We start from the raw sequence: 23,642 nt of genomic DNA on the forward strand, positions 1-23,642 counted from the left end.
TTGTGCGGACCCAGGGTATCTCAAAGCGAACGTGACGCCAACTATAGAGCAAAAAGGTAATTAGAATTAATAGTAAAAATTATGAATGACGAAAGTAACAAGAAACTTGCAGACGTCAAGTAGATAAAAGATGGAAATTCACCGACATTGGGCTGATCGGCGCCAGCGGAGCTGCAGCTGCTTCGCCACAGTTTGGAGCAATGTGGCACTCAGGGATTTCCAGCCTCGGCCACGTCAGAGGTGGGAGATCCATAGGGGCCTAAAATAAAAACCCCCAGAAAGGAAATCAAGTTTTGACCGCCGTGGATTATAGTCGTGGCCGAAGAGGAAAGAAAAATTCAAGACGTGATCAGACAACTACACCGCGAGGCGGACTTTATGTGCTGACTAGATTTCCCCCCTCTTGCAATGTGGGGGTTAGCGAGAAAGCCTCTGGGTACGCCATATAGAAAGCAGCGAGTGGCATCTTCGGATCAAGTCGACGGCGGACCCGGTACTGGCCAGGAGAAGCCGGCCAACTGAACCGTCATTGGGCGTAGATTTGTGACTACATTTGTGATGAGGACCGATGCGCGGACGCCAGGGTCTGGGGCCTGCGAGGGGCCCGGATCGTGCACGTTTGAAGCAGAGGCCCCGAAAAAAGACCAGACAAAGTTAATTCGCTACTCCTATCACGAACCGTCGTACTGTTTCAAGGGCCAGTGGCGCCGTGGTGGAAGGAATAGCGCATCGGCCCACGTCTGAACGACCTGGCGATATCCCACGAACGAGCTCGGCGAGTTCAGCGAGTCCAACAATCTCAGCTGACTACTTCCAAAGTGCGTAGACAGATACCGCTGATAGTTGAATAGAAGAGCCAACGGGAGGCTCACCGCGTCTGCGTCGTCTCGTTGCCAACGCATCGATCGGAGACGCCGAACCCGATCGGACTGCACCGTCGATCCGCCCAAAAAGCCTGACTTTGCGCACGTTGCTTTCTTTCTTTGGCTCATTTCGTGTGGAAAGATTTCGCTTGGTAGTACCCAGTACGGTGGCCAGCTCGCGACTGTTTCCCCAGAACTCGGAGAATTATCCAAGGGGGCACAGGTGCAGTAGCAGATGCAGCTGTACATACTAGGCATGGGGGTACATGGTACATTGGCAGGCGATGAGCTAGTGCTTTCGGGCTATCAACTATCCTCCCAGGCACTGTATGTTGAGAATTCCCTTTCAAAGCCGAAACTCGAAATTTCAAGACCGAATCCACTTGTGACCAAGTTAAAACCGTTATCCAGAGTCTGGTTCAGAGCAAGGCCCGTCCCGTGAACCAGGATAGGATGAGACCAGGGCCCCAATTCTCCGACCCCAAAATTGAGCAAGCACTGTTGATGCTATTGGTGGTGTTGGCTCTGTTGGATAGGTCAAGTCTCGTCCGCCAGTGAGATGTCGTAGATGGCGTTGACTCTTCTTGGTGGTTCAACCCCGGGGCTACGGCGACTCCACTTCGTAGCAACATGGCGTCCTCGATGCTCATTGCACGTCTTACCGCCCTAAAAATAACAGTGGGAGCGAACAAGAGCCCAGAATTCATGGTCTGGTCTCTTCTCGGTGGAGATGGCGCTAAAGACGAGCCCTGGCCATATCACATCCATCCCATCGGCCTCATTGGCGGCGGGGAAGTGGACCATCTCGTTCCGCACTGTTTGCTCATCCCGTCTCGAGACCGTGCGACGAAGCACAAAGTAAACCCCAAGCCGATGCCGGCGAGGTCCAGAGTATCACGTTTGAAGGCTTTCATTTCGACAGGTGGGTTCGTCGATCCCGTTGTATTGTGCCGATCTGGAGGGGCCAGCCCCGTTCTGAAGCCACACTGGCCAGCGCCCACGCTGCAGGAACAAGAGGCTAATGCACATTTCAGCTGGTGGGGTTTCGAAAGTAGACAGAGAGAAAAGCCTCTCCACGCTTCTTCGCACGGATTGGGGAAGTGGGACCCTTCAGGGAAAGGAAGTGGTGAAAGAGAGAGAGGGAGAGCGTTCCAAGGTTGATGACAATTGGAACCTCGAAGGAAAATGCAGTCTACTTTGGTCAGCACATAATACGCCTCTACTGGAGTAAACATCTACAATATGCATTGTTCAAATGCCTTCTTCCAAAACTGAAAATAAGTTTTTGAATCCAAATTAAATTCAGTTCGATTCCTTGTTAACATATTACAAACGCCCGTAAATAAGTAAATCCGATATGTAAAGCAACTTCCTTGAGGTTCACACTCCACCAAACTCAAGCCGCCTGTGCAAATCGCTTCTTGCGAGCCTCCATTGCTGCATTATCCTTCTCACTGAAGTTCGATTTAGGCCGGCCCGAGGCAGCATTGCCACCTCCAGCCCGCTTTTGTACTCCATCTCCACGTCCATCCCCACGACCGTTGCGGTTGCGGTTTCGACCCATATCCCGTCGCTTGCCTCCACGGCCCCCTTGGTCCCTGGGACCCCTCTTGCGGGACTTTTCGTTGGGAAGAGCCTGGTCAAGGCCGTGGACACCCATAGTGGAACCACCCTCCGCCTCGGCTCCAGTACCGAAGCGCTTCGCCCGGGACAGCTGCTTTTCGGCCTCCTTGACAGCTGTATCGTGGTCCTCGACGATGCCGAACTTCTCAGCGCGCGCCTTGCGCTTCTTCAGTTCCTCCTCCAACTCCGTGGCCGGAAGACCTCGAGTATAATCCACCGCAGGCTTCTTCTCCGCCTCTTCGACAGCAGCCTCAGGCTGGGCAGCATCGGTAACACCTGTCGATTCCACCTTCAAGTCGTCTGTCGCGGCGGGATCAACATCAAGTTTTTGGTTCGGGACGGCGACGGGGTTGGCAACAGCACCCTTGCCGCCAGCAGCAATGGCAGTCGCACCAGCTTCGGTCGATGCGTTGGCAGCTTCGGCGGGAACATCGTCGTCCCAGTCGATCACATCTTCGGCGGCGGTGTCGGCCTTTGTCTCCGCGGGAGCAGCGGCGTTCTTTGCATCATCCTCTTGGAGGCGCGCGACCAGATCCGCCTTCTTTCCAGTGTGCGCAAGCGAGCGCGACTTGAGAATCTCGACCAAGTCAGCGTTGGTCTTCTTGCCGTAGTCGGTAGCCATATTGAGAGGTGGCTTCGGATTGCGACGTGCGGTATGGAGAGGGTAGGTGTCGGGGGGTGAAGCCGGGTTATAGCGGGGAATGGCAGGTTGAGATAGAGGAGAATAGTAGGTTAAATGTCACTATTACTCTGCATGCCCTCTGTGATGGATGGATATGAAATGGATGCAATTGAAGGAGTGAATGATGTAGCAATTGCCAATGACGACGCGACGAACCGCCTTTGCGGTCGCGGCTGCCTTGCCACGTGATCGCCAGCCACAGTTCTATGTTTGAACCATGGTACGAAGTATACAATAACACTACAACATACAACATCAACATACAACAACTCGGCAGTCTCAACTGTGCATTGTGCATTGTGCACTCCGGTCAAGAGACATTATTCCTCAGCACACCATACGTGGACCCCTCATCCAACAGAGAGATGGCCATGTTGCAAGTGGCAAAGAACCTCTGCTGGCCAAGTCCGACACGCAATACACGGTTACAAACTTTGCCTATAATTTGTAGTCCCATGTAACATTCGGTGACTCCGACTGGGCGAGTATACTTTGCAACTTGTCACTGCTGGTTAGGATCAGCAACCCTGGGTAAGATGATGGCCAGTGCTAAGCGTTACTGACAGCTATCAAATCCTCCGAGCCGCCATCCAAGCGCCTGTCAGACAATGCTCGGATCAAGGTCGAAAGTTGGAGCTTGAGCCCTCGAAAAACTCTGCATCATCCTTGTCCTTTGAGTCATAATTGACAGCTGTCCGCTGAACATTCTGAAGTCCACCGGTGGAGCATGTGCACGGACTGCGCCACACCGTGAATATCCGACTGCGCCACGAATGCCATGGAGCTATTGGTAGGTTAAAATTTGCTTGTTCTTCTGGTTTCTTAGTGGATATTGCTGCAAGTTTTCGAAAAAAAAAGAAACTTTTTCAGGTCGAAACAAACTTCTGCATATTTTGGCTACTATTTAATATTTGCATCTAGAGTTCTGGGTCAAAATCGAATAACCAGATGCTGCTATATGATCAAAGATCAAAATTCACCAGGCCCTTTGCCAAAGAATCCCCCCTTGGTAACTTTCAGCCATGGAACGGAGTTAGCATCGTACGTGTTGGACCCAACTGTATTTCCCCACCAATCGAATTTGACAGCATGGTATCCCAGAGCGAAAAAGATTATGATTGTCGCAATGGCCGTTCCAGTATCCATAGCTGCTTGCAATAGGTCTAAAAACGAGAACAGTTAGAGCTTTGCCATTAGGGCGGATTGATTCATAGACTTACAGTTGTAACGTCTCCACCAGTCGAACGCGCGCTTGCGGATGAGATAGTTGAAAACAAAACCAACGATGAACCACAGAGAATATTGGGCTATTAAATTAGCCATTATTGGACAACATGCAATACAATCTTCGGACTTACTAGTATTTGCCGGTGGAATGTTACCCGCCGCATTGAAGAAAATTGGGACATTGATGTAACGAATCCAGCTATTGGGATAGCGACGGTAGAGGAGATAGACCATTCCAGTGACAACAGGCTTAATAGAGTTGTTAAAAAGACGAGATATACTACCTCAATAGATTTGAAAGCTTACCCCGATGATAAAAAAGTACACAAGTTTGTTGTATACTTGGCCAGATTGGAACATTCGCTGCGGTCCAATCGTGCCCCAGATTACTGAAGCCTGGTACATCACCTTGGCACCATTGCATGTGAAGCGTTCTTTGTTTGTCGATTCACAGAGGTCTTTGATATTTCCAAGCATCCATCGTAGAACTTCATTTGTTAGCGGAATAAGTTTTGCATCTGCACAACGAGAAATTTACCTCCTGTCTGGGTTGCCGTTGCTAGGATACTAGCATAGATCTGGCCGAAAAATAGAACGCGAGGAGGAATTTTCTGGAACTGTCAGCGGTATTATTCAACTCAAGGTTTCCCAGCACATACCATATATTGACCTAGCTTCAAGTCCTGCGCAAAGTCCATGCCATGTTTGACGGCATTATAACCATAGCACTTGACCATCAGATTAGCTATTGGCTTTCCGGGCCAGGCATACCCTGCGATCATCTCCGTTATTATGTTAAGAAAGACTCTTTGGTTGGTCGTGCCTTGAAGAAGCCCTTCGGGTACTATCAGCAGGGCAGCTAAGCCAAAGCAAACCACGATGAACCCCCAGACTGGCAGCTCAGTCTCCCAGTTCCTTATAGTCAAAATACCCAGTCCAAACACCACCAGAGTGAGAAGACCATACCACCATTCAGGAACCTCATCATAAGCATTCATCAGTCGCCGGTGGACATCTTCACCTCCGTGTCGGACATTTTTGAGTCTAGCCCAAATCTCGGAGCCATTGTATAGGTAGGTGTGCACCACGATCGCCGTCACTGCGGCAAAGGATAATCCGTACGTGAGAGAATAAGACATCGAGATATACATAGGAGAATAATCCTTGTAGTTGCTCTCGAGGAATTCCAAATTTTCCCCAACCACACGGGATATATTGTATGAACCGCCCGTGTTGTCGAAAGTGCTGGAGGATAACAGTGGAAGACTGGTCCATTAGCATAAGAGCTATCACCACAGAACCTAGTAGAAGTGAGACTTACTATGCGCTGTACCAAACATTCGAATAATACAGAATAGGCGACAAAAATAAATAGAACAACACGACGACTGCAAATGCATTACACGTAATGTAAAATGGGGTCGTGAGCGGGAATCCTGCGTAATTGATCTGCGTCCAATCAAAGCTAATTGGTATCAGACCCAAGCCGGAGTTCATCTGGAAAGTTAGTTACATCTCTCGGTATTATAAGAGATAAATTTTACTTACCCCGAAAATCGTATTGACCTTTTGGTTGTTAGGGAAAATCCACGTCATAAAAGCAAACGTACTGAGGCTTGTCCAAATGTAATCTGGAAACCAGAATGCCACGAATGCCATTGCCGTCACGTATGAGAAAAAGCGGTAGCGAGTGATAGTCCAGCCATTTGCTGGCTTGCGGCTTTCGGGTTCATGGAGTGCCCGGAAAAGTACCGTCGAAGAGAGAGAAGTAGGCCATATCAGCGCAGCAGGATACACAATCCATCGACGGGAGAGGCCTGTCAAACCAAATCTAGAGATGTTTAGTAGTTTATCGAGGTCTTTTTCTCGAAAAATCTTACCCTATCATCTGTGTTGTTAAGAGATACAAAAATGAGAAGCCGGCCCCAAGATCACGATTCCAGTATACAGGGCTGATTATTGCGACCAATGCACCTTGCGCATAAGCAGTGGAGGCGCTTATGTTAACGCACTAATTTTCCCGTTAGATATTTTTCTCTTCTGGTCCCTCCTGCGACCTAACTTACGATCACTATGAAAGCGTGCTCTTTGATGGTGAACTTCCCAGGGTTGATATCAAATGAAAGTCTTCCCAAGGGTACTCTCCATCTAGGAAGCTTTTCCCAGGCCCTACCAATAGGGAAGACCAGAATTTGAGCGACAACATAACCGATCGTGAGGGAAGGCTAAATCCAGTCAACAGATGTCTATTTTTGACGATCAGAAATACCGACATATCGTAAGCCAAAAAATTGATTGACTCCTGAAAATAGGATGACAAATATTGTCATCAGTATCCAGGCTCGGACGGCTGTGATAATTATCAGGCTAGGTTATATCGCAAAAGTTCTTCCTAGCAACTCACTATTGCATGCTATGGTAGGATCATCTTTATTCGACACACAAGCAGCGACCTCGGGAACTATGTGAAGGATGTGAGCTTGAACCCCATTTTTGGATCCACCATGTGTCGCATCAACATACAGGGTGACTCGTCTCCTTCAACATTCCACTTCAACGCTTCGACGGGTGTAATCTCTGTTAGCTCTGATCGATATAGCTTGTCGCCTGGATCTTGTTTAGAGGTTTCTGCTTCGAGATCTGCGGTCGGCCTTTCCGACTGATCTGGAATTTTATTGGAGTCGTTCCGCGGTTCCATCTTCTTTGAACTGATTTCAGATGAGCTATCGACTCGATGCAGAGATTCAGTACAAAAAAGTTCCCGGATATTATTCCTCCCATAACAAGGACACCTACTTATACTTCTTATGGCTCCTTGCAGCCCCGTATGCGATGGTCACGATATATGCACCAAAAATCGCAACAGGCCATCTCCGGTAGCTTACGCCGAGTTTAGTCCACTACTCTACTCACTAACCCTTTGAAGTCTCTAGCCCCGATATTGGCATATTTCCAAGTATTAACCCATCGAATATTCGATGACTTTATTCTTATGGCTCCAAGAATATGGCATTTCTGGTTCTTTTTAAACTTAACACAGAATCCGAGTTTCAATCGTCCCAATACCAAGGGTGAACTTTTGGTGCAATAGATGGCCTGAAACTGTTCCCAGTACCCAGGTTCTATGTGTAATAGATTGAGACAAGGTGGATTATTCTCCAAACTCAATCTAACTTGATCACGCCTGCCTGACCAGGTATTATGTGATCCTATGGATTTACGGGGGGGGGGGGGTTCAGGGCTGAGATTAAAGTTCTTATGCTTAAAAGCAACATTATATAGATTTTGATTGGGTCAGAGAGTTGAATCAATTTCTCAAATAAGCTAAGATCGCCAATTTTATACAATGTTTTCTTCTCCGGGCGAATTTCCCATGCCAAATAGGTACTAACTACTATTGCAACAGGTGAATCTTCGGAGTAGTTTCGGCACTACTAGTATGCTAGATCGCCTACATTAAATTTTATCGTTGGCGTGATAACGCCGCTTTATGGGCTTATCTCTTAGCTCAAAAAGACTTTGCCTAGATTCAGAACCAGATAGCACGAACAGTGAATTACAGTACCTTGCTTACAGATCATACAGTAGCTACATGACATGACTTATTGTGAGAATTCAGTTGAATTCCGTGGAGGCCGATAGTGAGTCTCTGTGAATTATGTGTCTACCCCTCCACTTCAATCTCGGCACTTCGAAAGACTCCTATGCATCGAGCTAGTTTAAGCATGCTTATTCAATAGCTTTTGACTTTGTAACTCTGATCGCCGATGACAGCAACAATGAGATTTCACATGACGACTATACGGTCACGTGGATCTGCGCCTTGCTACTGGAAATGACAGCGGCCAAGAGGATGCTGTACAAGCTCCACCATCAACTGCCCCAGCCCAAATCCGACAACTCGAGTATCCTTGGGATCGCATGAACTCGTCGAACAGGGAGCTTTAGCAAAAGGGGTAACTATCACCTACACAGAGCCCCTCCCCTGTCACCGGAAATAATTGGGCAAAAACCTACGTGCCCGAGTCAACCTGAAAAATACAACGAGATCGCACAAATTTCAAATCTCGTTTTCTCTTACTTGCTCAGTGAGAAGCTTTTGTACAATACAATAGGCAGTGCCGAGATCTGCCGGCATGGAAATTTGATAATTCCAAGACATTCATGAGTTTCCTTGATTGAACCTATGCCGTCCTAATTTTACTAGAGTTGTGGACAAAACCGAAATTGGCTGAGTATCTATCAAACAGGATGCAGTGGAGGCAGAAAACTGGGCGCACAGTAGAGACTTGGCACATAATTACCAAAGCTCAGGTGTGAAATGGAGAATCTGGGCGGTTGGGTGCGAGGGCCCGATACATCCTCCGACCTTTGTGCCATCTTTCCGGAACCGGCTTCAGAGAACCCAAATCAATCCGAGCACTTTCAAGCAAGGCCTGCTTTACTTCGGTATGACCGAATGTTTCGGCTGCACCCAACGGGTGGCATCCCCTCTGACACGTATGGTTTGGATCTGCGCCTGCCTCCAGCAGCATCTTCACCATCGCAAGATCTCCCCTTTTGGCCGCGTGCCAAAGCGGAGTCTCATCTTCTAAATCCCTTGGATCCGGATGCGCTCCGTGCTCGAGTAAAGACCTGACGATTTCACTCGTTCCCTGGGAAGCTGCAAAGTACAAAGCAGTTTCATTCCGTTCATTGTAGTGGTCTACTTCAATTCCAGGTACACCGAGGAGCAGGTTTGCAATATGCGGGGATTTGAGCGCAGAGGCGAGTAATAGAGGGTTTCTTTGCTTTCGCCATACAGAGCGAAGGGGACCAGGACTGCCCTGGATATTGAAGTCAATCTCGAGGCTAGGGCGATTGAAAAAGCTCCTGACAGTTTCGAGTGACTCTGAAACAACCGCGTTGATCAAAGGGGTGCGATCAAATCGGTCGTGCGCGTTCGGTCGTATCCCAGGAACATCTAGCAGTATATCGACCACTGTAGCATGGCCATTTCTCGCAGCTAGGAAGAGGCAGGATGTCGCGATCAGTCTGCACTCAGAGCTAGCTTCTCGAGCCTCCAGGACGAGGAATTCCAGATTCATTCGATCATCTTCCAGCAGAGCTTTGACGACGTCCACATGTCCTGCACTTGCTGCTAATTGAAGAGGGGTCATTCTTTCATTTTTGTCGCTTGAAATATCTTCATCGCTTGAATCATTGTCGATAATGTTCAGATTGACCTCTCTTTGTGTCAAAATCAAAGACACCAACGTAGCATGTCCATTCCTGGCCGCCTTTGCGAGAGCCTTTCCAAAATTCTTCCTTCTGGTTTTGCAGAGAGAGCTATTATTGATTGATAGTGAGGCTGTTTGAATGGAAACATTGTTTGACGCCCACCTGAGTGCGCTCATATCATGGAGCCAGGCATCAGTTCGATACAGGGATACAGTCAGATTGTTGCACAAATAACGACTTGCCCGAACCAGTGAGTTGATGTCTCGAGTATCCTTTAATTCATTTGCGATCGCTAGCAGAATTTCCGCTGGTAGGTTCTCCAGGTTGGGCATTTCTTTTGGCGAAGGCCTATGATACAGTACGAATATTTTTTCGCTCTAGCGAACATCAACGTCTGACCTCAGGACACTAAACTATATAAGTAAATTTGTTAGCCTGCTTACGTTATATCATACCGAGCACTAGAATACAGATAGTTCTCCACTGTGAATCATATCGTAGAAATGCTCGTGCTTTGTAGGGGCTAGATTGGGTGCTATTCTGATTTGACTACTTGGGATTGACTGCTATAATCTCCCCGTACCAAGGGACAATGATTTTCAAGTGGGGTATCAAGGTGTCAGATGTATGTATTAGTGTTACGAGTGAATACACCACGCCATATGTTCTGGTTACTACGCGTAAGAACCCATACAAGTCCACTGACAGGGGTGCTCTGGAGACACTCCCAATATAGACTAGTATGTCTTGGCAGGTAGAGTTCGAGAAATAATCAAAGAGTATAGATGGTGACACCAGTTTCGGGAACTACTGTAATAGATATGTGGTTAACATTTACAGGGAATTCTAGTATTTACTCTATACCCGCTCTCCGATCAGATAGCTCTTTCCACTCCCGCTCAGTCTACCTACTGCACCTCTCCTCCCATCCAGACTCTTCCCTCCTCCTTGCTTCTTCTTCTTGTTCTTCTTTTTATTTTCATTTACACCTCTCGCACCTCACACTGTTACCCTTCTAGGCTGTTTCGCCATTCGCTTGCACATCGCGACACCCTGGTTCCTTCACTTCGCCCTCCTCCTCCACCAACACCACCATTATTGTCACTCACTTCTAGCACTTATGCCTCTCCGATCTCACAAACGGCTAGTTCCTCGCTTTGACCTTGCCATCTGCGGCAAATACTGGTCAAGATAGCTTTTCAAGTTATCTCTCAACTGCAACACAAACTCCAATCTTTGGACCTTAGCCAGTCCAACCTCAAGTGCTGGGTCTCAACTCTAAAGCTAGGGTGATCTTACGGTATACCTCTCTGCTGCCCCTAATTCAGGGAAAATTCATTAGCTGACAACACTCACAGACTCAAATAATATAATATTTACATTCAAATGAATCACTTCTTATGGCCTGGGCGTCTCATCTTCCAGGATAGACTTCGTGCACAAGCTCAGTCTAAGTTAGTGGCCACCCCGGATGCACCAATTTTCAGACCAAGGGGAGCTGGATCGCGATTTTGATCTTCGTCCGCAACCTTCAGAGTCGAAACCAACCATTGATCATTGACAAAGCAGCATGATTTTCCAATACCCTCCCGTTAAGGGTCCTTTGAAGGGGCCGCTACGCGACGAGATTAACACTCATGATCGCAACCCTCTGAACTCATCTTCTTCTACCCGCAGGAGCGTCAGAGAAACGTTTGGCCTAAAAATCCTCATGTTTTCTCGCTTGCCTCGAGATAAACAATTCAGGGGTGTATAGCCAATATGCAGCAGATGCACAGGCAAGGGAACCAACAGACTCAGTCTTAGATACACAATCTGGCACGCAATTGGAAGATTTCTAATATGATCACCAAGTCCCGCTGGAAGGTCTTCTTCAAAGCGGACGCCGCAAATGAATACTGGGCCGTGCCCTAGCTCCCAAGTACGCATTCGAACAAGTGGAGGATAAAAGATAGAACCTTTGGCAGCGTGCAATTCGAATAGCTTTCGATGAAGTGCCTAGGTGGGTTTTGCAGGTAATCTGCTATGGGCGGTGATAATTTTCAAATTCATGAACTTTAATTTACATTTCATCCGTAGAACCAATATTCTGCGGCATATTCAACGAGTACGGTATCATTCTGCACCACGCATGTTGTTGGAGCAACTCCGCCGATGGTCATTACTCGATAGACTTCCTAGATATTGTGTTAGCATGGTACGGATTTGTAAACCTACTCGACTACTTTGCTTACCTTGACGCCCTTGCAATCCTTGCAATCAAGCTTTAACCATGGAACATCGCTCTCGTCTTTTCCAGATATACGAGAAACTCTTGTTGGTGCGCTCACAGACGCATCCTTCTTGCACGCCATCCAAGCATCTGACCCACTCATGCTCAAATCAAAGAAGGGATCTCCTGCGGCATTGAAATAATGTTCACCGATGATCAGGTTGCTCGAGTTTGTAGTTAGGGTCAAGGCCTCGGCCATGAGGGCAAAGGACCCCAGCGGAGTTTGAGAAATAACTGCAGGGAGCTCGTGGAGCAACGTCACTGACTGTGATGCTATACAAGAAGCATCAAAAAAGAAGAGCCACCGCTCCGACCGCTACCGGTGTGGCAGACTTTTTTGAGGAATGTGAGCTCTCGGTGGATGAACATGAATAATTTTGAGTACCACGCCCCAGGGCAATGTACTTGAGATGCAAATGAGGTGACGGCTCTGGGAGCTTGGTCTTGGTATAACTGATTGGGAGTGTCACATTATTGAGAGAGCAATTTCCCAAGCTGATATTATCAAGCTCGGTGGTGATGCGGGAGAAGGTAGAGGCCAGTCGCAAGGGGCCGGGAAGGGCAGATACTCCTAATAGACATGTAGTCAGGAGTATAAGCGGCGTCAAGGTGATTCGCAACATTATGGTAATGATTATATGGAGAATAATATCCGTGTTTCTTCGGGAATCGAGCCTCAGTCAAGAATGGAAAGATGACAAAGATGATAGAGGGCTAGAGATGGAATTTGGGAAATCAGAAACAAGAGGAGACAGGGTTTATTTAAATAAGCGGAAGCGCCTAGGAGGAGGAACCCCAGCACAAAGAAAGTTGAAGAGCATGTACCGTTTCTTTGGCTCGGATACTAGGCAGGAAGTTGACAAGGCTTACTCCAGTCCAACATGCTCCAACTTTAGATGCTGTGCAAGGTGGTCCTGTTTCTTTTGAGATCTACCACGCCAGAAAAGGCGGCTATGTCTAATCAGCCCAACAACAAAAGTCTTCAAGGCTTACAAACTGGGGCCAACATCGGGTCGCCTATACTAAAACTGGTCTCTTTGTTAGCCACTCTCGCAAAGGTGAACTAAAAGCTTGATGACTAAGAATCCGATCTATGAAGGTCCAGAAAGTAATTTTAGCTCCATTTCAGTGACCAATAAAAGGTATACATAGATGTTACTATCTAATATAGCCTAGAGAATGTTACATTCCAAAGGCAGTGTCCTACCAGCCGCCTGGGAAGCGTTGGTGTGACCTCTGTGCTCAAATCATATTTCATCTTGACTATCATGGGGCCGACAGATCTGAGACTTCGTTGAGCAAGTAGTTTCATCGAAATTCTATTTACAAACAGCATGACCCCGTAGCACTAATAAATTCTGTATCGAACAAGATTACTTCGTCTTGAGATACCAACAACCCGAGGACCAAGGCACATTGCCCCAAGGCGCAAATATCAACACCACAGCAAAACTTAATATATAAATACATAAATTGACTCTCTATCTAGATAGTGTTTAAAATAGTTGTATTGAGGGTTGTTCTACTGAAACGGCAAGTGTGTGACATAAATAGACCCTAAGCGCCCACCCAGCGCCACGGTGAGTTTGGTGTGAGGCATCCTCCGAGGTCAATTTCCCGGTTCCTAAACAGAAAATTTCTGTAAAAATTTGTGGCTCTCCATTTTCACCCCCAGACCAATACCTATGTAGAAAGATTGACACAATTGAAGTCTTCATGCATGACATAGATGGACAATATGTTTGGTTGCCATGTGGCCTGAGGCAGAAATTGATAGCTGATCATCGCATCACGTGAGTTCCACTAGCGCGACCGTCACGGGTGAAAATGCACGTCGCGGCAGGCCATCAAACGACACAGCTCCATTATCATCAATGCTGCCGTTCTAACGGTGCCCGATCCGGATGTAGCTGCTGTTACGCATTTTGCGCGATCATAAACTCATCCATCATATCTGATCCTTGACTCGACATCACCATGTCCGACGGTGCGCATCCTGTGACTCCCCTCACTGACCCATTGCTGATGACTCTGATAGCCGATATTGAAGCTGTCCGGCGGCTCCAGGCGGAGCGTAATGCCGCCGCTGCTGGCAAGAATGGCTCGAAGACTTTTGATCCCTCTGCTCAGCGCACTGACAACTCGACTAAGGCCTCCCTTACCGAATCCTTCGACACAACTCTTTACGAACGGGAAGGGGCAGATCGATTCTCAGGCTACGATACTTCGATTGCAGTGGACGGTGGCGATGAAGAAATGGAGGATGCGAACGGCGGCCACAACTTGGTTGGCCAATACACCGCTACCAGAAACCAAATCGATGAGATGGCCCGTGGCAACGGAGTCGAGGAGGAAGATATCTTGACAGGCCGTGAGAAAGCGGCGAGAATCGCGGATCGCGAAACCGATTACCAGAAGCGCCGATTCAATCGCGGTGCTCTGACACCGACTCGCGCCGATGCCTTTTCCGGAGACTCAAACGTGGAGGGACAAGGGCAGACGTACCGAGAGATTATGGCTGAGCGTGAGCTTCAAAAAGAGGAGGAACGTGTTCAAAAGCTGATTCAAGAGAAGCGAGAGCGTGGTGAAGAAGTTCCCGAGCACCAGCCCACTCTCAAGGCCGTGGAAGACAACAAGGAGAACGAGGATGATGGCTCAGCCGCCGCCGGACGCAAGCGAAAGAAGCGCTGGGACGTTTCATCGGAGTCCACAGATGCTACCAAGGCCCCCGAAGAGCCTGCCGAAGCGAAAACCAAGCGGTCGCGATGGGATCAAACACCCGCCCCGGGTGCGCCAGACGAAGGTTCCAAGCGACGTTCACGCTGGGATCAAGCACCGTCCCTCACTTCTGCTACTCCGGTCGGGAACCAGGGACTTGCTACCCCAATGCATCCGTCTCAAGGTGGTGGTGCCGCTACTCCAGCCGGCTTTGGAACTGATTTGTCCGGCCGAGGTGCTGATTGGACCGACGAGGAGCTTGATATAATGCTCCCCTCAGAAGGCTATAAAATCTTGGACCCGCCACCAGGTTATGCGCCAATCCGGACACAAGCGCGCAAGATGATGGCGACTCCAGCGCCTGTTGCCGGCGCGGCCGGTCTTGGAGGTTTTATGATGCAGGAGCCCGAGAGCGTTCGCTCGATGGGTAAGGAACTTCCAACCGACATTCCCGGAGTTGGCGATCTTCAATTCTTCAAGCCGGAGGATATGGCTTACTTTGGTAAGCTTATGGAGGCTGGAGACGAGAGCTCCATGTCAGTTGAAGAGATGAAAGAGCGAAAGATCATGCGGTTGTTACTGAAAGTCAAGAACGGCACACCACCCATGCGAAAGACGGCATTGCGACAAATCACAGACAATGCGCGAAACTTTGGAGCCGGCGCTCTATTCAACCAAATTCTTCCTCTGCTTATGGAGAAATCATTGGAGGATCAAGAACGCCACTTGCTGGTCAAGGTTATTGACCGAGTGCTTTACAAGCTGGACGACTTGGTCCGTCCCTACGTCCATAAGATTTTGGTCGTTATTGAACCCCTCCTCATCGACCAAGATTACTATGCTCGTGTTGAGGGTCGAGAAATTATCTCCAACTTGGCCAAGGCCGCCGGTCTTGCCACTATGATCAGTACTATGCGACCTGATATTGATCACGTCGACGAGTATGTTCGAAACACCACCGCGCGAGCATTCGCAGTCGTCGCCTCCGCCCTGGGTATCCCAGCTCTCCTCCCTTTCCTCCGTGCCGTCTGCCGCAGTAAAAAGTCCTGGCAGGCTAGGCACACTGGTGTCAAGATTGTCCAACAAATCCCCATCTTGATGGGCTGCGCCATTCTTCCTCACCTCAAGGGTCTTGTCGACTGTATTTCCGATAACCTCAGCGACGAGCAAGCAAAGGTCCGAACCGTCACTGCTCTAGCTGTGGCTGCTTTGGCCGAGGCCGCTAACCCTTACGGTATCGAAAGCTTCGATGAGATCCTCAACCCCCTATGGACTGGTGCCCGTAAACAGCGTGGCAAGGGTCTCGCTGCCTTTTTGAAGGCTGTCGGTTATATCATTCCTCTCATGGACGAGGAGTATGCCAACTACTACACCAGTCAAATCATGGAGATTCTCCTTCGTGAGTTTTCGTCTCCTGATGAAGAAATGAAGAAGGTTGTTTTGAAGGTGGTGTCACAATGTTCCAGCACGGACGGTGTGACTGCCAGCTACCTCAAGGAGCACGTCTTAACCGACTTTTTCAAGAGCTTTTGGGTCCGTCGCATGGCCCTTGATCGACGAAACTACCGCCAGGTGGTGGATACCACTGTTGACCTTGGACAGAAGGTTGGGGTTGGTGAGATTCTCGAGCGTGTTGTCAACAACCTGAAAGATGAAAGCGAGCCATACCGAAAGATGACCGTGGAGACGGTGGAAAAGCTAATTGCGTCACTGGGAGCTGCGGATATCTCAGAGCGACTGGAAGAGCGACTCATCGATGGTGTGCTCTATGCCTTCCAGGAGCAAAGCATCGAGGACCTTGTCATTCTCAACGGGTTTGGCACCGTGGTGAACGCCCTCAGCACACGATGCAAGCCCTACCCTCCCCAGATTGTCTCTACCATTCTGTGGCGGTTGAACAACAAGTCTGCCACTGTCCGACAACAGGCCGCAGACCTCATCTCACGCATTGCTATGGTTATGAAGCAGTGCGGTGAGGATGCTCTTATGGGCAAGCTTGGTATTGTGCTTTACGAATATTTGGGTGAGGAGTACCCCGAGGTCCTTGGCTCTATCCTGGGTGCCCTGCGTTCCATTGTCACAGTGGTCGGTATCAACCAGATGCAACCACCAATTCGCGATCTTCTCCCTCGACTTACTCCCATTCTCCGCAACCGACACGAGAAGGTACAAGAAAACACCATCGACCTGGTCGGTCGTATTGCCGACCGTGGTCCTGAGTCCGTCAATGCTCGTGAATGGATGCGTATCTGTTTCGAGCTGCTGGATATGCTCAAGGCTCACAAGAAGGGCATTCGTCGTGCTGCCAACAACACATTCGGTTTCATTGCCAAGGCTATCGGTCCCCAGGATGTCCTGGCTACCTTGCTGAACAACTTGCGAGTCCAAGAGCGTCAATCTCGTGTCTGTACAGCCGTCGCCATCGGTATCGTGGCTGAGACTTGTGCTCCCTTCACAGTGCTCCCTGCCCTGATGAACGAGTACCGAGTCCCTGAGTTGAACGTGCAGAACGGTGTTCTCAAGGCGATGTCCTTCTTGTTCGAGTACATCGGTGAGATGGCCAAGGACTATGTCTACGCCGTCACTCCTCTATTGGAGGATGCTCTTATCGACCGTGACCAGGTTCACCGGCAGACCGCTGCTAGTGTGGTCAAGCACATTGCCCTGGGCGTTGTCGGCCTGGGCTGCGAAGATGCCATGCTCCATCTTCTCAACCTCGTGTTCCCCAACATCTTCGAAACCAGTCCCCACGTCATTGACCGGATCATTGAGGCCATCGATGCGATCCGCATGGCCGTCGGTACTGGCACAGTGATGAACTACGTCTGGGCTGGATTGTTCCACCCGGCTCGAAAGGTCCGCACGCCCTACTGGCGACTTTACAACGATGCCTACGTGCAAGGTGCGGACGCGATGGTGCCCTACTACCCAGGTCTGGAGGCGGATGGCTTGGATCGACCAGAGTTGTCTATCATCATCTAAGGGATGGTGCTGTAATTTGACTGGGTTCTTCTGCTATTGTTTTCTCTCATGCATAACTACGTCTGGGATCTTTTGCTTTGCTTTGATAGCCGGTGTCTTACTATTTCATTTTTATTTCCTTGTTTCCTCGTTCATTCTTCTTCATGCAGGCACGATCGGACGTTCGGCGTGGGTTGACTGTATATCAAACTGCAAAAGTCATTTAGGAATATGTCGGATCAAATATGACCAAGACCATCAGGAACCGTGCTAGTAGTAGTCAAAGCAGTAGTCTGTATCATTTGCGACCGGTGGTAGACTATTTTACTAAGTGGCGTGGCTCCTGTCAGATTTACTTAGGCTGCGGCGTTTCGCGGTCGCAGTCGATGGGGCCAGCGGTGGCAACAGCTCAGAATTATTATGGACCGACGCGCACGACAGAGGCTTTTTCCAGAAATTGTGATAAAAATTAATTAATCCCTCACTTATGATTTAGTATAAGTCGGAGGAAAGTTGTCTCAGTACGAGTACGTCAGTGTCGATAATAAGCAAATTGATTTATAGTACCTAGGTACCTAGCTAGTACTAATAGTAATTGTATGAGGCGTTGTGCACACGACGATGCGTGAGATATAGTGTCCTCCGCTGGGGGCCGATTCTGGGGTGGCTTCGCACTAACAAAAAATATATATTGCAAGACAATCTAAATCGAACAGGACCGATCGCACTGATCGCGCGGTCTACGCCATACGCCACGGGCGCGATGTGGAATATCTTTAACTATGAATCCAAGCCAAAGCCAAGATAAGATGAGCCTTGAACTGTATAGAGTTGATCACCAACGATCCCTGGAAAGATTCAGCGGTGACAGGGGGGGTGGTTCACGTTTCCGAGCAGCGATCGCTCTTGACACGGACAATCATGTCAATCCCGACTATCTTCTCCCTCTCCGGGCGACAGGAGTCCGGGGTAGGGTTTCTGCAGCGACGCCGACGGAGTGGTGAACTAGCGAGGACCCTGGATTAAACAGATCCTGGCGCCAGTATGTCACTATTTACATAGACTATCTGACGGCGCGGCGTAGTTTACGGAGCCCGATGGAGACGATGGGCTTGAACTAGTTTGATTGACAATTCAGCTAAAAGCTGAGAGAAAAGATTTTGGACTGGGATGGGGGGAGGGGGGATTACTTCACCCCCATCTTTCTCTTCTCTGAATAATTCGACAATTTGCCACAGAGCTAAAATAGAATAAAAATGGGTAGAAAATCTTTAAAATCACCCAACACGTAAGATAGAGAGATACGAGTTACTCGAGCTCCGTTGAGAGGAGAGTATTATGGACAACAACAGCTACTCGTACAGGTCCGAAAATTTAGAAACCTCCCAGGGGATCCCTTGAGGCAAGCAGGGCGAACAGCCGCCAACCACCCAACAGCTTGGAAGTCAACGCTAAACCCATCGAGATTGCCAAGACGCGCCAAATGCCTAAGCTTGCCGTGAGAAGGCCTTGGCACAGGTTGTGGCCGCGTAAGCTCTCCATGAGGACGTCAGGCCTGCTGCTTGGCTGTGGGGAAGGGGAGAAGGGGGTTGCGCGATATTCGTGGTACAGGTCCAGTCAGGGACCCTTTTTTCCCTTTTAGGGTCTGGTAGGGTGGTAGTACTGATTTACCCAGGTTGGATTTGATTTATGTCATTTATTCTATTTTCTGCTCCGTACTCGATACTCTATTCTCTTCTATACAGAATCCTAATCCTCCAGAGATGTGGTACTATCGGGTTCCGTGGTATGTACTCCATAATAAGGAATTTAGATATACTCTTGGGCGGGGTGCCCGACAGAGATGTGCAATTGTCTCACTTTATTCCGAGCAAAAAGGGCAGCGATCACTGCTAACTCCAAGTTAATGTGAACTAAGCTCAAAAAAAGGTCGAAAATAAGGGCAAGACGGGTTGGATTGTCTCGTTCTCGTTCTCAATTCGGAGCAGAGAATAGATACGAGTCTGCACTAAGTAGTACTACGAGTACATACAATAGAGGAAAAATTCAATCAATCAATATTTTGTATACTGTACGAGTACTTCGTATCTACTCCGTTTACGGAGTACTCGGTACATCTACACAGCCTCCCCCTGATTTCAATGCTCAATGGAATCTCCAATCACGCCAGGCCCGCGCGCCGGGGAATGAAGATGGAGTCTGCACACTCTTCGCTACCGCAATTCCCATCTTCAATTTTCTACCAACTATACACACAGACCCTGCGATAAGGGGGTGGGAGGGGCCATTGGGGGCGTTGACTGTGTGTAACGCGTTCCCGCCATTTTATCCGGTTGTAGCTAGATCCATGATGCGAATTTTTTTGATTTGATGGGTTTTTCTTTTTTTTTCTTTTTTCTTTTTTCTTTTTCTCTGGGTCTTTAAATGGTGTGCCGGGTGGATTTTCAGGGTCTACGGGTTGCCGTTTTGGAGTCCTTGGGAAGGGCCTTGGGCTGCCGGGAGGGCGCAAATCCAGATTTAGAGTTTTTCTCTGTATTTTGATTTTAGGGAGATGGCTTTTGTCTAATTGCTTTTTTAATTATTTTTTTTGACTATTTTTCTTTTCTCCATTTGATACTTCACTTTGCTCTGTTAGTACGGCGGCTGGGAGCGCCTCCTCTCCCATTCCTATTCCTTCTGGGAAGTGCCAGCCTTTGGCTGGGCGTACGGAGTACTAGTTGCATAATGGAGACCATGACTCCCAAATAAAGGTTCAACACCACCAAATGCCCCCCACCGATGGCAGTCTCCATCTTAAGATCGTGGAGGCGTCGGTGGCATATGCAGGGTATGAGCGCTCAGGGTCCACTTCAGTGGGTGCCAGTGCTTTTTTGGATGTCCGTGGATATCATTTTCTCAGTGATTCGTGATCGCAGATTTTTTTTTTGCCGTCAAGGTTATACACGTACTGTAGAATTTAAAGCTATGCATGTGGAGTTGGGAGGGTCGCGTGCGGCAGGTTCTGCGAGGCCGCGTACCACACCTGTACCTGTCAAGCCATGTATGTATGCGAGATACCGCGGGTTCATGTGAGAAGTTCTCCGGGGAGCATCGAGCATGCAGAGCCAATAAGATCGGATTGGGCAGGGAATATTGCGCAAGAGGGCAGGGATCATGGATTGGGGAGAAGGGTTGCGCTCTGAATGATTGGTCCTGAATCAACAATGCAGGTGGAACTCGGTCAGGTTTTCCTTACAATGAATGTGTGGGTGCTATGGTGCTATCCTCGACCGGTCGCGAATAGTTCCAGACAGCTGGGACTATGTATGAGATACGAGTATGGTCGATGTTTTGGGCTACTGTATACTACTAAGAGGATATAGATTGGCTGAAATACAAGCATAGCTCGTTGAACTAGGTTAGAATAGACAACATTGTAAATGGTTTCATTTGCAAGGGACCGGAGACCCTGCATCGCGTACAACGACTCTTGCTTGACTACATATGAGTCCGAGTGCAGAGCGACATACGAGACGTCGCCTGGTCGATTCGGCGAGGGGGCGGCGCGTTTGGTGGATCGCCCTTGGGGCGTGCCCACCCTGGCTCAGGTTGGTGCATCCTTTTCAGATGTCATCCCATCCCATCCAAAGTCGCCCGCCCCCTTCCCTCCAGGGCTGTGAGGGCAGTTAGGGCACTCAGGGCCCCGGGTCGCATGGGTTTAGCTCCCCGATGCCTGCCAGTGACATCTGCCAAGGACATAAGCACTCCACTTTCTGCAAGTGCAGCTTTACCAGGGGAAGCTTGATCCGGGTACTGGGGATGGATGAGGAGCTACGAGTATATTTTGTGAGGATCAAGGAGCCCTGAGTTCAGTGAAGGTCAGATGGGAAGAAGAAAAAAGCACAGCGCACACCGTAACTTTGGGGAGGCGTTAAATGAAAGTACAGTAAACTTTAGGGAAGGATTATTGGTTTGTTTTCTTTGGACCAAACTTTTGGTGGCGGGGTCATCCAGCAGCCACCAGCAGCCACCATCACTCACACCATATCTCCAAAGGCTATCTAAGCTTCGAATCACGGGAACCCGAAGTACTCCGTTGGTACGGACAAGGCAGGACCGCGCGAAGAAAGAATGGAACGGGGATTGGGAGATGGGAGATGGGGACCGACGAAGGATCTCTCCATCGGAAAAGAACCTCGGAAATGGCAATATCGGAACATACGTAATGCCCAAAGGGGGAAATTAGAGGTTTCTGCTCTGGACGGAATCCTGCTCTCGATGTTAGACCCGAAGTGGCCCATTTCGATCTCGAACGGTTGGGGGTTTGTGGGTGAGAGTCCGGAAGAAGAAAAGAGCCAAAAGTGGATGGTTCGGGGAACAGCGGTTCTGCTCCACGGGCGTCAGCCCCCGGCGTTTCAGGTGTCCTTAGCGTTGACCCTGAGAGTGGCAGTGTTGTACCTAGCGGCAACAGCGGAGCCCTCAGGATCGAAGACAGGGATTGTTCTTTGCAAGAGGGAAGAGGGGCCAACGGGCTTTTGCGGGGGACTAGCTGCGCCTCGACGTCATGGCTGAACATGGCTTGCAGGGATGTGCTAAAGGGTAGAGGTTGATGTATACGAATCGTATACAGTATAGATGACTGCATGAAAACAGTACCTGTGCATCATGTATCCGTACATGGATGCAGCTGTACTCGTACCTAAACAAAAATAGCACAAAAATCTCCTCGAGCCCAGGAACTCTCGACTTTGGGACAGGAGAAAAGTCGCCTCCTCGAGACATACCACGTTGACCAAGACAACACTGCACGGGACAGACGCGTCAGCTCCTGATGGGGCACTGCTAAGCATCGGTGTCAATTGGTCGATCCCACACTGCCAAGGTCGGCTATCGACTATCTGCCGTCCTAAAGTGGAGACCAACTAACCAAATTTGAGACTAGTTCACCAGTGGGTAACTTCTGCACAAACAAGAATGTGGTGGGACTCCTCTGATCCGTGCGGAACCCAGTTAAACTACGGCGGATAAACCCCAAGCCCATCCCATTAGTGCGCCAATGGCAGTCACTAGCCCTTTTTCTTTTCTTTTACTTTTTTACTTTTTTTCTTTTCTCTCGTGGGAGAGTGAACGGGGGGCCGGTATCGGGTGTAATGTTCCACCCACCAATCACCGTTTATCCAAAGCTCCTCCTTTCCTTTTCAGGGGGGGGGGGGAAATTACCATTTAGCCAGTCTACTCGTTCTCCATACCAAGGTGGATCGCACCAGGTGTGCGGTTCTCTTGAACGTTTCAAACTTCTCTGGTGATAATGTGGTTATGGTAATTTCCTTTCTTTCTATCTATAGAAACATCAATAGCTAGATGACGCGGAAGGATGCAAAGAAGCATTGACTCCGTAAGAGATTGAAGATTCCAGTAAGTGTCATGAGTTGTAAATGCAAAAATGCAACGTTAACCCTCCCCTCACCCCCTCCCTCTCCAGATGCGCAATACTAGCACATGAGACAAAGTCAACCTTGAATTTAGAGGACAATCGCGGACGATCTGCCGTGTGGACACCGCCAAGATCGGAGCCCCGTGCAGATGACAGATGAACCAGGATGGTTTGCCCTAGGAGGCGTGGTTCCTGGATGATTGGCGTTTGGATCGTCGATGTCATTGTATATCCAGCGATCTTTGTTATCTGATGGTCGAATTCATCTACGTAGTGCTATATGGAGCATGAAGAATCGAACCACATATATTCTCAATCTTCGAAACTCTCGACGAAGTCAATCTGCAGTACTCGTACCGAGTACATACACAAACCGGCAATTGGTCTGGGGAAATGGGGATGATTTCTCCGACAATTCAGCGGTGCTGACCGCCCTTTTCTTTTTTCCCCTCTCGACAATCCTACGAGTAACCGTGCATAACCGTGAAGTTCGATGGGAGAGGAGAGGAGAGGAGAGGAGAGGAGAGAAGGACTTGGGGCAGCACCGGAGTCTGACATGTATTTTGGCGCGTTCCTCGGAAAGTCAACATGTGTCCAACACCGCACTGGGCCAAGCGTTATGCTGGCCATTTCCAGTAACGCGTCATAATCATAGGCATGATG

General features: G+C 49.0%; 5 protein-coding genes across 5 annotated transcripts; 1 reads left to right on the forward strand and 4 right to left on the reverse strand.

Moving 5' to 3' along the window:
• Window positions 1–2,259: 2,259 nt before the first annotated feature.
• N7509_010621 (SAP domain-containing protein) lies at window positions 2,260–3,108 on the reverse strand (the record flags this gene model as incomplete). The annotated part of the gene is made up of 1 exon (XM_056635258.1): window positions 2,260–3,108. The coding sequence occupies one exon, from the start codon at window positions 3,106–3,108 to the stop codon at window positions 2,260–2,262; it is 849 nt and encodes a 282-aa protein (XP_056485878.1).
• A 1,029-nt stretch (window positions 3,109–4,137) lies between these two features.
• N7509_010622 (uncharacterized protein) lies at window positions 4,138–7,093 on the reverse strand (the record flags this gene model as incomplete). Its single annotated transcript, XM_056635259.1, has 13 exons — window positions 4,138–4,331; window positions 4,389–4,475; window positions 4,527–4,644; window positions 4,702–4,883; window positions 4,934–5,006; window positions 5,055–5,661; window positions 5,717–5,892; window positions 5,944–6,226; window positions 6,276–6,406; window positions 6,462–6,620; window positions 6,669–6,745; window positions 6,800–6,856; window positions 6,919–7,093. The coding sequence occupies 13 exons, from the start codon at window positions 7,091–7,093 to the stop codon at window positions 4,138–4,140; spliced, it is 2,319 nt and encodes a 772-aa protein (XP_056485879.1).
• Window positions 7,094–8,705: 1,612 nt separating this feature from the next.
• Window positions 8,706–9,947, reverse strand: N7509_010623 (ankyrin repeat domain-containing protein; the record flags this gene model as incomplete). Its single annotated transcript, XM_056635260.1, has 1 exon — window positions 8,706–9,947. The coding sequence occupies one exon, from the start codon at window positions 9,945–9,947 to the stop codon at window positions 8,706–8,708; it is 1,242 nt and encodes a 413-aa protein (XP_056485880.1).
• Window positions 9,948–11,684: 1,737 nt separating this feature from the next.
• N7509_010624 (uncharacterized protein) lies at window positions 11,685–12,086 on the reverse strand (the record flags this gene model as incomplete). Its single annotated transcript, XM_056635261.1, has 2 exons — window positions 11,685–11,792; window positions 11,850–12,086. The coding sequence occupies 2 exons, from the start codon at window positions 12,084–12,086 to the stop codon at window positions 11,685–11,687; spliced, it is 345 nt and encodes a 114-aa protein (XP_056485881.1).
• A 1,778-nt stretch (window positions 12,087–13,864) lies between these two features.
• On the forward strand, window positions 13,865–17,587 carry N7509_010625 (U2 snRNP complex subunit HSH155; the record flags this gene model as incomplete). The annotated part of the gene is made up of 1 exon (XM_056635262.1): window positions 13,865–17,587. One exon carries the CDS (start codon window positions 13,865–13,867, stop codon window positions 17,585–17,587), a length of 3,723 nt encoding a protein of 1,240 aa, XP_056485882.1.
• Window positions 17,588–23,642: the final 6,055 nt, after the last annotated feature.

This window comes from Penicillium cosmopolitanum (assembly GCF_028827165.1).
Source record: "Penicillium cosmopolitanum strain IBT 29677 chromosome Unknown utg000009l:1.0-9042332.0:1.0-9050551.0, whole genome shotgun sequence".
In the NCBI taxonomy this organism is placed as follows: Eukaryota; Fungi; Ascomycota; class Eurotiomycetes; order Eurotiales; family Aspergillaceae; genus Penicillium; species Penicillium cosmopolitanum.